We start from the raw sequence: 13,907 nt of genomic DNA, 5'->3' as shown, positions 1-13,907 counted from the left end.
ATCGTCACTTCTTTGGTTGGATTCAAGGAGCCGAGACAGCGATGTTGCTTTGATTCTCACCTTGTGAGTCTGAGTTTGTGCCATCGCGGCAAAAGTGATGATCCTGGAGACACCTACTGGAACCACAGAGGCTGTTTTGAGTACTTTGTCCGAATCCCCTTCCCTAAGGGAAGGGAAGGGGCCTTACGCCCCTGAACCCTCAGAGACTTAACTGATGTCACCTTGTAAATGGTTGAGTGTGAGAGGCTGCAAGGCCTTGAAATGGTATAAATACAAATAGGGGCAACACTTTATGGCAAAATATCACGCTGACACAAAGCCATTTTATCTACAGTTAGTAGTTTACGTTTTTCTACTGCCTGATTCGACGTCTTCCAGGCTCTTGCCTTACCAGGGGTGAGCTTGCATTCCTCTGATTTCACGGTTTTAGATGTCTATCTTTCCTTACAGATATAACACACATCAGACCCCACATTGTTTGGCTGGTTTGTTGTGTTAACCTCATACTTGCTCTTCCTACTGCATCACTGTTGGAGCTCTAACTCCAACAAGTATTATATTAAAGAACATTTTTCATCTCCAATGCCAGTGTTTTAAAATGTTTTCTTTCTCGGCTGCAAACGATTCAATGAAAGGTTTGTGAAAGATTGTGTGTGTCGGTAGTCGAGTATTAGATCAGGAACACAGGAGCAAATGGGTCACGGCTGAGGAAAACATCCAGAAAGCCCCGACAACACGTACAAGACGCCCGCTGTTGTTTCAGCCACTCTTTCACTTTAGCTGGAGAAAATTGGAAGTTAAACGTTCGTCGACTTGGTGATTTTATGCTATTATTGCTACAAATGCACGCTCAATTATATCCAGACTGATAGATTTCCAGTGTGGAACAAGAATATAAAAATAATCAATAATATTCACAGCTAAATATAGTATAAATAAATACATTTAAATGTCAGTGATACGTCACCATTATAGCTGTTGCTTTTTTTATGAACCAGTTTTTACGGGCAGACGTCTCTTTAGCCTCGGAGCATCGCATGCATGTGCACGATGGGATTTTGCCCGCTCCGCCCCCGGGGCCACGCTTCTTTGGCTCGGCCCGGTTGACAAATGTGATTATTCTGCTGCCGCAGCAGCTCTGTGTTTGTGTAAGTACAACCGTCTGTCGCATGTGAAGGCTTCCTGTAGACGTTTTAATGGAGCAGCCTTCTACGATCATGTCGTCTCGAGATGTAATTACTGCACTGCACATCAAAAAATATTCAAATGTTTACTTTTAATGTGAATAATGTGGTGACAAGGATACTTTGGAGATAATAAAAAAATGCAGTGCATCAGTTTGACACCAGCATCCTGATTGATTGGTAATCTATCTCCCCTGCCCTGTGTATCAGTGCCGCGGTGATAATACACTGCTGGCTGCCAACATAATAGCTTATGCATGGCACCGAGTCTGCAGCGCAGCATGCTTAGCGATGCCAGACACATCCAATCAAGACATTGTTCCACAACTCTGCAGAGGTTACCAAGTAAGAGTGCAGAGCAAAAAGGAGCCCCATCTGAAATGAGCCAGAGTGGAATGCAGAGCCGGATAGATGGAGGACGAGATAGAAGAGGAGGAGGAGGAGGAGGAGGAAGAAAATGGAGGTAAAAAGACGGCGATGGGTGGGACTGGATGAGGCTCTGAGAGCAGAGCAGATAGCGTCAATGATAAGAGGTGTCGAAATCAATTCCAGACGAAATGAGAACGATTGATTTGGGAGTCAAACAAAGAAAATAGTGACAAGGGCAGGTATGTGAGGAAGGAGGGAGTGAGGAGGAGGAGGAGGAGGAGGAGGAGGAGGAGGAGGAGGAGACACTTATAGGTGAGTGGAAGTGACAGACTGAGCACAAAACACTTTACAAGCAGAAATGGACTGGATAGCAGAATGTTTGTCCATCCGTTGATTTTTTAAAATCTTTTTGCAGCTTAAATCTAATTTGTATTTTCTGTCTCAACCATTGTTTGTTAATTCATTTCATTTCCTGTTCTTACTCCCCAACAGTCAGATAATGTGTCCCGGTGGTGGTTTGGGCGAATGAGAAGGTTCACAGAAGAAGCAGCAGCATCATCATCCGCTCGCCTCGTCTTGGCGAGCTGCTGAACTGTGTGGGCAGCTTCATGGATTTGACTCCGCGTGTCCTTGTTTGATTTTTAATTTTCTTATCCGAAGGAACCTTGGCGATGCAATTAATGGAATCATTCCAAGGATTCCCTCGTGGTTAAATAGTTTATCGTGCCGAAATTATAAAAAGCATTCGTCCATAATAGATTACCATGTATTAATTAATCTGAATCTTAAAAAACAGTTGAATTATGGATTCAAACCTATGTTGAGACCATACGTCTGGTCATCAGATAAATTCAATTAATTTCTAAATTCCTTATTGTAAATGTCTTTCCGTTGGTCCGTCCGTCTGTCTCCCTGGCCCTAGCTCTCTCTCCCTCACTCAGCCATTTTCACACCTCAGGCAAAAAGCAAGGTTGCTCTCCTCATTAACCTCCATGCCTCTCCAGCTCACTTCAGGACAGCCCACCTTAAGCTGCACTCATTACCGGCGAATCAAGTCGGGACGGGAGGCGAAGCTGGGAAGGAAGAAAGGAAGGAAGGAAGGAGGGGAGAAAGGAAGGAGGGGAGAAAGACAAACACTCTGCTGGTGAGACAGAAGACCGTCGTGATGGTGACGCAGACAGAAATAAAGAAGAGGGACAACAAACTAGAAACAAAACAACAAAATATCACAGTGCACGGATCAAGGAGTGATTCACTTTTAGTGTGGTTGAATGGAAGAAGGCCGAAGGAGACGGACGACATGAGAATCCATTAGGGGGCTCGGAGTGGCTCAGATGATGTGTGAGCCAGTCGGAGCAGAGCTTAGAACTGTGGCACCTGTGATGGATATCTACCTCCAGACACCAGGTATTAGTCAGTGCCACATTTCAGTTGGCTGTGAGACTACCAATTCAAAGTCTCCCCTAAAAAGGGATTCTGGTCTGATCCCGACCAAACTGGACCTCGTCTGCAGCCCGCCTTCCGGCTGCATCATGGCCCAACACCCCCGAGCCCTGATTCATGAGTTGCTGCCGAAAGTGCAACCGTTATGGATACAAATGAATGCAAAAGGTACTCTTGATGATAATGAAACACAGGAGGGGATTTTTTTTGCTGCCAAGCAGCAGAAAAAGTTCAGTTTTCGCTGCCCATTTGTGTCGAGATCTATGAGATATCTGGAAGATTAATGGCTCGGGCAACGCTCTGGAAGTGCTATCATTAAGAAGTTTTTAATTAGTAGGGGCCGGCTCGCGGAGTGAGACGCTGCACATATCAGCGGACTGAGGAGCTCAGCGGACGAGGGCCTCCGCACGGCCAGAAGGCTAACCGCGCCCGGCTGATCCCACATCAGTCTACGTTAATAAAGTTATGACACTGATGTGTTGTGTGTGTGTGTGTGTGTGTGTGTGTGTGTGTGTGTGTGTGTGTGTGTGTCATTGTTCTTCAATAGCCCATGTCAGTGACTCGCATCCGGAAAGTCAGAGTGTTGCAGCGCACTGATGGAAAAGAAGTTTGATGGAGTGGTGAATTAAAATGAACGGCAGATCCATTTTAGAAGCCGTAAAACAGAGCGAGAGAGAGAGAGAGACAGAGAGAGAGAGAGAGAGAGAGAGACAGAGAGAGAGAGAGAGACAGAGAGAGAGAGAGAGACAGAGAGAGAGAGAGAGAGAGAGAGCATTAGGCAGCAGATATGATTAAATTCCATCATCTATTACAGCTCGGCTCGTGGTTTGATCCGGCTTCAAGGCCGCATTCCGACGCACTCAGGCTCCATTCACTTCTTTAAAGGTGACTTTCACCATATATATATATATATATATATATATATACATATACACACACACAAACCCATCCTTTGGTCAGAGTAATTAGCAGCGTTACAACATTCAGGTCCACCCTCAAGAAAAAAGGGAGAAACCTTGGAGAGCTTTGTTTGGGACTATTTCTTCTCCCCGCTTCCCGCCATCTCTTGGCAGGCTCTCTCTCTTCGTCTCCTCCTCCTCCTCCTCAGACGCAGCTCCTCAATTTCAAGGCACTTTACAAGCGTGGCGCGTTGCGGCGGCGAGCAATCATCGGTGAAAACAATTGTGCGCTTAAAGTGGATGTAACGACATCAACGCGCGAGGCGCTAACAGCGGAGGGCTGCATCGGCGGCGGGAACGAGCCAAATTAATAGGTTATGGTTAATAAATCAATTTCCCTGGAATTAGAAATGTGAGGCTTGTTCTCTTTTCCTTTTTGGAACGTTTGCAGACGGAAACCAATTTAAGTACAACAGGTGGGGCTTTAATGTGGATCGACCTCCTCGGTCTTCTCTGACCCCGCCACTCCCTTTCCTTTTCCTTCTCATCATCTTCATGTCGCTCAAATGTCCCCCCCAGTTCTCCCACCGATCCAACTATCAATCTCCATCCATAATCCCTGACATGAATCCCCCGTCCAGTTCTTCTCTCCTTCCATCTGTAGTCTTCAATTTTGCCCAGAGAGCAAGGGGAGCTTATATCACAATTTCTGCTCCAGCGTCTCCCTGCCTCGCTCCTTGTTCCATATATCCCCTCCCTCCTCCTCCCAGTGCTGCGGCTTCCTCGCGCCTCCTGGGAGAACATAACTCAGAGGACAAGCCTTCTGAGACTCCCATTCGCTCTCCGTCCCATCTCTCCTGCAACCCTTCTCCTCACGGTCCTCTGGAGGGACGATGATTACAACCGAGGCTGCCGCCCTGCAATGCCAATTAATATGTGGGGCTTAAAGATGGAGCAAAAGGGAAGGAGGGGGTGAAGTGCCCACGCCTGCCTTCTCCATACATTACCATACTGAAACAGCCAACGATGGCTCTACAGCAGACACTTCAGGGACGCGTCCCATCCAGACGTGTTGGCATAAACCGCCACGCTCCTCCAACGAGCTCGTCGAGGTGTCCTTCCGTGTTCGTCCTTCCCACCAAGGTGCCAACATCTGATATTATAGCACGGCTCGCCTTTATTCTCTATTAATTGGGTGTGAAATAACAGGCCCTCAAGGTGTCTGGGACTCTGACTTTGGGTGATGGGTTCATGAGCTCAAGCTCCTTCCTCCGGCAAGGCAAGTTTATTTTAAAAGCAACAAGGTCCTTGAGACAAAGTGAAGAAGAAACACACAAATGGATCTTGTTGAATACGAAGCACAAATTCAGAAACAAATCTTGATCAAATAATCATCGAATAATCCAATCCGCTAAATTAATTGAGCAGCTCATTGCTATTTTTGTTATTGTGTTTTCTGTGAGTATTTTTTCTGTCAACTTGTTTTATATAATTCCTTTTGAAGAATTGTGGACAGTTTAAATGTAATCCAGGGTGTTAAATTAAAGCAACTGTTAAATGGGTTGGAACTCATCTTCAGTAATTTAGTAATATAGGTAGAAAGCAACTCTCCAAGATCCTTAAAGTGCTAGAAAACGGTGTCATCGCGGGTTCTTAGGGGTTAAAAGAAATGAGAGTTGAAAGCCGACTCTGCATGTTTCTGGGAGTTTGTTCCAGTTTACATGGTGCATAAAGGAAACGCTTGCTTGTCCATGTTTAGTCCCCGTGGACGTCTACGGTTCATAATGTAGCATCATAATGTAAATCAATTCTTTGATGGACGGGAACGCCAGGGTAAAGACCTCAGAGTCCCGCCTTTAAGCTGAAACACACACACACACACACACACACACACACACACACACACACACATTATGCAACAACACAGCTTGCAGACATTTTAAATAGCTGGCTGGTGAGCGTAGTTCACTTACAATCCATCAAACTAACCTCGCTGCTCCTCCTCCTGATGAGTTAGGAAGCGCTCAGCGGCGTCGCGGGCCAGTCATCCCCCTCCGCTAAGCATCGCCCATCAAACACCCTGATTACTGTGGCTTGAAGATTTCGCCTCACACTCTAGGAAGCCAAAGGAATTAAATAATGATTCCGTGATGCTATTACCGCAGCCGTGACGGCGAGCGACGCTCCTTATCTGCAGGACAAGACGGACTACAAGAAAACGGTCAGTCAGCGACGTCACCAAGGAACGCAGATGATGAGAGCGGAGCATTCTTTGCAGGAACGATGGCGGAAAATGAGTTATCATAACGCTGCGTCTGCAGGAAGAGCACTCACTTAGAAAGAAATTAAAGACTGGAGGTTAAAAGATCCACAAAAGGTCAGAGCTCGAAGATGACTGCTCTAATTAGTGTTGCCGTCGAGAAGATGAGGTCTCGTGTTCTTCTGTTAGTCAGAGGGATTTAGAAAAGTTGTCTCCGGCTCATCTGGAATCCACAACGGGCCGTTTTCTCTTTAAACATTCCCCCTCTAACAGCTCCGCTGTGCATCGCCTTCATTCAGCCACCGCTTTAAACCACGGAGACAACACACACATTTCTACCATTAAACATGCACTTTCCTACTGCTGTCTAATTACCTTTACTTACTTACGCTCGTTAAGTGCTTCTCCTTCTGTATTTGCCCATTCCAACAATATGTGTCCTCCTGCATGGAGGAGTCCACAATCAGTCCCTGTAAGTCGTCTTAATGAGTCCCTGCGAGTCCGTCCAAGTCTCTTGGAGCCCTCAAGTCCAGCTGGACGCTCATATTTATCCTGCTGATTGATGCAGGATTAATATGCTTGTTCACGTTCCTCTCCGCGGAGACACAGATCTGAGACAATAATGCTTTTGGAATAAAATACAACAGAAAACGTTTTTACACGGTACGCCCGGATAACTCGACTTTACTTAAAAAGTAGGAGGCAACCAATTCCACGTAAACCATGTTATTATTTATGTAATGAAGGCAAAGGGCTGGAGCTTTCCAATCTTTCAACTCAGCTGTTTAAGTTACAACGACTTTCCAATTTAATTTGGTTTAATTTACTAAAAATGTTAAGTTGTGAAAACTTAAAAACATATGCCCCACCAAAATCTTCCCTTGTATTCATAAAATATATACAAACTAATAAACAGAATACAGGGCATTTTTGTTGAACTTTATTCAACGTCGCAAAAGTCACAAAATGTATCGAATGTGAAAACTATGAAAAGATTTGGAATTGATTCACATTTGATGGACAATTTGCTGACAGACTTGCAGTTGAAGACGTCAACAGATCCGAACGAAGCGAACATTAAGAGCAAGCAAAATAAAAAGAAAAGACTCGACTTCTGAGAAGACAACAGCGGTCTCCTGGGTGAAAGTCCTGTGTTTGTGTGATGCTAAAGTGCGGGCCGGTGAGACGCCTGATGACGGAGCCTTCGAGGAGGTCGGGAGTGAGAAGAAAATATAACGTTGAACACAACAGACACTCAAAGCCCACGGACACGTGAACCTAACCCTCACAATACAAAAAGCAGCTTTGCTTCCTTCTTCTTGCAGCTGCACGTCAGTCATTTCCAAAATGAAGAAATACTCCTCTGTCTCCTCCTGAACCCCCGCCGTGCTCAGCATGTCACATGGTGTGCTGGGAGCAGGCGAGGTCTGAGGGTAATTGGCTTTGTAAAATCTGACTCAAAAATGCTAATTCATGTCAACAGTTTTGCAGGTGTTTCCACTTTTATTGAAATAACTTGGAAAAACAATCGAGTGCGAAACAAAGCGTGACTCGTGACAGGTCTATAAATAAAACGCGTGAGTTGACTCGACCCAGCGGAATTAATGATTGCAGACGTGAACGCCATTAATGAAGTTTTGCAACTGCATGTACAGTATCTCCTGTGAGCATCACAGGGTTTATTATGCTAATGTGGAAGCTGTACAATCACTGTCCTGCGGCATTTCACTGCAAATACAGTACGTCCAAACGAAGAGGAGTGGAGGAGGAGGAGGAGGAACGGTGTAGCGCGTGCTACGCTGCATGGTGGACCATCTTCTACATCACCTTCAGGATCCAAAACGTCCCACTGAGCCATGGGGCTCCCGATTTCCTGCTCTGTAGCAGATCTAATAAATAGTGAATAATAATGAGTATTTACACACTGGTAAGTAATGCTGGGCTTTGATTAGCCGACTCATTAATCAGTCCTGTTGTTGTTTTATCAGTGCTTCGTCCATCTTCCACCTGAGGGCCGACATGCAGTCAAATTAATCCTGCCACTGTTGTAATTCCCTCCAAAACGCTAGAAATCACCACGTAGTTTGTTACTGTAGCACTCTATTAATAAGAGCATTCATTTATCATTTGTGGGAATAAAGAACAAACAGCTGTTATGGAAACAATCCTCTCAGACATGAATATTAAGTTTCTGACCGGGGAGGTCCTCTCGTGATGCAGCGTGCCGGTAATGAACTGGAAGTCATCCCTGGTTTCTGGATGTTCCCCCGTTGAGCAGCCTGTCTCTGACGAGCATCACCTCATGGAAAAGGCCTTTAGAGCAAACGAGCTCCTCGCCATGAACGACTTCAGCCATCAACATGCTTCCAAACGGCTCATTAGTACTTCAGCGTAAATATAAAGCGTCTTCCTCGATGGGTGTAAAGTCAGCGGTGTGACGAAGCTTCTCATTGTCTTCTCAGCTCTGCTCTGACTGTATTCATGTTTCAGCCTTGAGGAACATCTGCTTATCAGCAGCAAACCCGTCATTCTACCTCCTTTTCATTGCGGTTTATTTCCTCCAGGACCCCATAGGCTCCACCTGCCCCCCCACCTCTGTCCCTGCCGTTATTATGGCCGCCTGTCCCCCCGTGGACTGTTTTCTCTGAGTACTGCAGCAACACCGAACTGGCTATAAATCACATTGCATTATCACCGCGCCGTGCAACCCCCCTCTTCTCCCCCCCTCCCCCTCCTCTCTGATTGGCCAGCGCGCCTCCTTGGCCGGCCTCTCCGAGCGCGACATCGGCGCAACCGTAAATCCCGCCTCCTTCCTTGGGGCCGGTGATTGGGGGAGAGGGGCTCCGCCGGAGCTGTCAATCATGCTCCTTCTCGTGCGCCTCGCATTCCCTGCTGCTCCCTGCGACGCGCCGAGTGCGGAGCGACGAGACGCGCTGCATACCGACGGACACGGACGGCGGCGGGCTCATTCAGCTCCGGTGGCGGCTGGTCAGGACGCGCGGACCCCCATCCTTCTTTGAGAGAGAGAAAAGAAAAAGGTTGTGTTCGTGCAGTGAGTGGACAGTCACCGCGTCTTCCCGTGCATCTCATACATCCTTCAAGGACTGAGACCAAACTAAGTCTCCGGGATATTTGTTGTTTTCTCCTCCTGCTGCTGTTTTTCTGCTTGTCGACGCGGAAGAAGAAATAGATCTCTACGCCTCTCCACGACGCGGGTCATCAAGAGGAAAAGTCAAGTGGATAAGACGTCCAGTCACATGTAGAAGCGTTGGACTATTGCTGTGGACATTCATCCGCTGGGTTATTTTTTTTAATATCTAGATATAATAAATATAGAGGAGCCAGAATCCCCGCAGTGTAACAGCAGGAATACCAAGGCAACAAGCAGCAGCAGAGAAATCAATCCAACTCCATCATGGGCTGCCCCCTCGTGCGGAACGCGGTCGCTGGTTTCATCCTGGTCCTGCTGGAAGGTAAGTTCTTTACGCGCGACTTTGGCGCTGCGCGGACGGCCGCGTGCACGCGCCTTTTCCTCTGAACAACGCGTGTGTGGAGGTGAATACTAATGATCTACCTGCGTGTGAAGCACGCGTGTCTGCCGTGCACGGCGATGCTGCGTGTGTGTGTGTGTGTGTGTGTGTGTGTGTGTGTGTGTGTGTGTGTGCGCGCGCGCGTCTGGGTGCGTGCGCGCGCAACGCAAAGGTTCATCTCCAAGCCAACCTCGTGGTTCAGTTAAAGCAACGAGTGATGCATGTTAAGATGTTTACTATGAGGGGGGGGGGGCTCCCATCACCATCCTCCTGAACATTCCTTTACGTGACTTGAATGGCCCGGCATCCCACGCACACGACGCACCACCAGTGCAAAGAGGGGGGTGTGGGTGGTGTTGGTGGTGGGGTTAAGTACTGGTAGATGCAATGCAGGGAGACTCGGGAGGGAAAGGCTGTGTTTTTGTTCATTCTCCTCACACCAAGGTCGAGAGAGACAAATGGAGAGAGACGGACAGCTGGGCGGCTGAGGGAGTCAAACATGCATCGGGTAGTGAAGCCTAAATGTCCCTCTTTCATCACCGGCATAAAACATCTTCCCCGCAGCTCCACAAACACACCAACGCGCTCCTTCATCTGCTCTCGCAGATAACCGGAGGAGTCGGGATGACACGTCCACCGCTTTATTATGAAGAACACAACGCCGTTGTTGGTGTTGTTGTTGGAGGGGAAACGCTGACCGGGGGGCATTTAAAATCCACCTGCATTAATCATCATGTCATCCTCTAATACCCTCACCATGCCATGGGATGTCCCACCATATATTAGTTGTGTATTCCCCCATGCCAGTCTAATATGAACACACACACACCTGGCTCAATTAGTCCTGCCTTCATCCTGTGGGAAATCAGTATATAAATATATTACTCAGGCCCTTAATAACAATAATTGATGTGTCAGTGCAATAAGATGTGAGGTTAACAGCGTGCAGATGCAGACGGCTGCAGCCTCCTGCTCCCGAGCTCCTCGTGGGCAGGAGAGCCCCAGCTGGTCACGGTTGGCTCGCCACAGCGAGCCCCCTTCCACCGGGCGGGGGGAGCAGACGGGCGGCGAAGACGAAGCCGAGCCCACCAAACCCACACCGAGCCTCGTCGCAGCTCTCAGACCGCCACAATGCTTTTGCAACCTGTGGGCTCCTGCGATGCGAAGGCGTGACGATGGCGTGCGCCGCAGAGAATGATTGGATATTGATGGGAGTTGATGCACATTGCAGCACATGTGAAGCAGCATACCCCTCCACAAACACGTCGGCCTTTTAAAAAGGGAAAAGGTAGAGCATGCATTATGAAGGAAGAACACGACCGTTAAAAGGGCAGCGTCTGATAAATCATGCAGCGGCGAAAAAAAACCGCCGAGGCGGCGCCTCGTGAGTCAGGCCAGCATGGGTCGATTAAACACATCCGCCGCCATTGTTTAGCAGATTGTGTTGAGTTATTATTGCCTGATTAATAAGACAAATTCCCACTGAATGACGATATATTTTTTCCTCTTGACAGCGGTTATCACTCATTTAGCCACTTCACATTATGCACAAGTATTTGTATGGTGAGAGCACCACTTTCTCTTCCCTGAGAACGGTAAGAATGTGTTTCAGACCGGCACCACGCCATGCAGCCAGGTTGAAACAGCTTCTTTCTCTCCTTTGCTGCAGAACACAATTCGATTATTCAAACGGTTTTCCTCCTGGCTTGGCATGAAACCATTGCATGGGTGTGATGGCCAGCACCGAGCACGCCGTCACGCCTTTCCCCTCCACATTTTATCCCCCCTTTTCTTTGGCCGAGCACCGTAACTCTAGAAAAGGTGGATGTGTGAGAGCCCTCTCAGACATCCAGTAAAATACTAACTCTGTTTTTCTGGCACGCAAGCTGTCTGCAATTAATCAAAACCCCGTTTCATCTTACGAGACGAGACACCGTGAGGCTTATGAAACATTAAGGCTGTGAGTGAGTATCCAAACACACACACACCTCCGCGCGAAATTAAACAATTTACCCTCCGCTCAAAGGATTTTCTGTTGTGACAGAAACCTGCAAGATGGGGATAATGAGAATAATGCCGTCATTGATTCAGCGGAAAGTGAAGATGACAAGAGAAATTGCTTCCGCTTACGTGGGCTGGATAGGTCACAGCGGAGGACTTTTAAGGTCAACCATCAAAAGACGATGCGGAATTTAGGTATTTAAGAAAACATATTTCTGCCTTGCAGACGTCCACTGATGCAATTATCGCAGGAAATGCCACCTTCACGCCCGTCCGCGTTTGCCATAATGTGCAAAGGCTCCACAGATGGGTCTGCCCACCGACATGCACCGCTGTGACGGAGGTGCTGGGAGGAGGAAGTGTCGGAGGCAGGAAACACAGGTGAAAACAGGTGGGGGGTCGCCTTGCAGCCCGCAGCCCTTCATGTTTCAACAACATATGGGGGCAAGTGGGGTCAATGCACATTGCACATGTTAGCATGAAGCCCTGTATCCCTGCCCCCTCACACACACACACACACACACTGGACTGGATCACCAGTCTTGGCTTGCAGATGAAGAGACGAGAGATGCCAGCATCAACAGATGCCTTGCGCTCCTATTCTGGAGGGGACTCTGCTTTTTTTCCTCCCTCCCTTTGAAATCCACGGATTCTGTGTGTGCTGTTGTTCTCCATGTTTGGCTTAGAAATGCCTGCCATTTTGGCAGGTTTTTATTTATCTGCAAGTGGTGGAGTGAGAGGGCCCTGGATTTGGTCTCAAGAGCCCGGGGGACAAGGGTTGGAGGTTTAACCAGCCTGGAGTGGGTCTGCGGTCTGAATGTTATCCCTGGGGTTTTTTCTTCTTCATATTTCTGTGGCTGCTGTGTGGAGGCCTGTGGTGCTGAATCTATCCTCTCCACGTAGTGGATCCGAGGCAGTACCTTAAGAACATCTAGCTGTGTTTTGACCGAGGACTGGCAGAGACAGGTGCTGTGATGCGTTGATGAAACTTCTATTTGATCCATTCCACCGTTTGTTTTCCGGGACGCCCCCTGATTGGAAGATCAACCTTGAGCTCTGCAGGCTGGCGAGATACCGAAACCCCGAATTGCTCCTGAAGCGCCACCGACGTGTGAATGTGCATGAATGTGCATTAGGTTGGATCCTGATTGGCAGCCTCTGCCATCAGTGTCTGAATGTGAGCGAGTGGGTGAATGTTGACATGCGGCGCTTTGAGTGTTGGGAAGACATTTTAAAGACGGCTGTTGGAAAGGCATTAGAGACGGAGAGCTGTCTCGAGATTTTCTAATCTTTTCATTCTAATTTCTAATCTCAAAGCAGCAGAAACACGTGGAAAATGTTGTTCTTGAAAAGAGTTAAATACCATTTATTGGACTCAGTTAATATTATACTTTAACCTTTTGGATACAAAGAGAAGAATCAGTGTCGATGTGATGTCCTGGTGTTAAGGACCCACATCAAGGCCTGTTCAATAAAGCCCGTTCATCCTTTAGGCTTGCAGCATGGCCGACACAAACCAAGTGCTGGAGAATTCATAGTGCAGCGCAGTCTTGGGTCCGGACAGGTGTCCCTTCAACGGCCGTGATGTCGACCTCAGGGTGTTTGTCACATCTTCAGAAAGCAGTGGTGGGGTCTATATGAGGGTCGGACAAACTGGAGACTGTGGGGATCTCTGGCTTTGAAGCATGTTCACAAAGGTATCGAGAGGGAGCCTTCGGGCTCCCAGCCTTTCACATGGTATACGATGGGTTGGGTGCCCATCCGTAGATGGGAAATAGAGCTCAGGAAGACAGACATTGCCTCCACAATATCCTAAGAGTTTGTTTGTGCGTTCTACGAGTGTCTGGCTTTCTGCGTGATCTGCAGTGCAGAACCATTTACATTTAGAAGATTGGGGCTAAATCAAGTCGGTAAAAATAACTACTACTCGGGGTGGTCTCCTGGGTGAAAGTCCTGTGTTTGTTTGACCCGTCCTTCCTTCCCAGACCTTTGTCTGGACTTCGTTTGCTCTTTAATACCAAAGTCTCCTGACTTCCTCAGTGGCAGCTCTGATGGCCTGAACGTGGGTTATTCACCAAATACAGCTGTGATTTGTATGAATTACAGCGAATGATAACACCAGACCACATTCATCCATATGATCCATTCGTAGAGATGAATTAAATACAGGTAAGCATGCAGGTTGTAAAGGAAGGGAGCTTTTAAAAAGAAACGTTTGAAT

At 47.6% G+C, this 13,907-nt stretch overlaps 1 protein-coding gene across 1 annotated transcript in view; it reads left to right on the top strand.

Moving 5' to 3' along the window:
• Positions 1–8,927: 8,927 nt before the first annotated feature.
• iglon5 (IgLON family member 5) overlaps positions 8,928–13,907 on the top strand; it is a 90,084-nt gene continuing 85,104 nt past the window's right edge. The window contains exon 1 of the mRNA XM_084027120.1: positions 8,928–9,628. Coding sequence (XP_083883246.1) covers positions 9,571–9,628 — 58 coding nt within the window. The 5' untranslated portion in view covers positions 8,928–9,570. The remainder of the gene's footprint in view (positions 9,629–13,907) is intronic.

The sequence above is a fragment of the Eutrigla gurnardus genome (genome assembly GCF_963514095.1).
Source record: "Eutrigla gurnardus genome assembly, chromosome: 14".
Classification (NCBI taxonomy): Eukaryota; Metazoa; Chordata; class Actinopteri; order Perciformes; family Triglidae; genus Eutrigla; species Eutrigla gurnardus.
The sequence above is the reverse complement of the archived record's forward strand: the minus strand, read 5'-3'. Positions and strand labels throughout refer to the sequence as shown.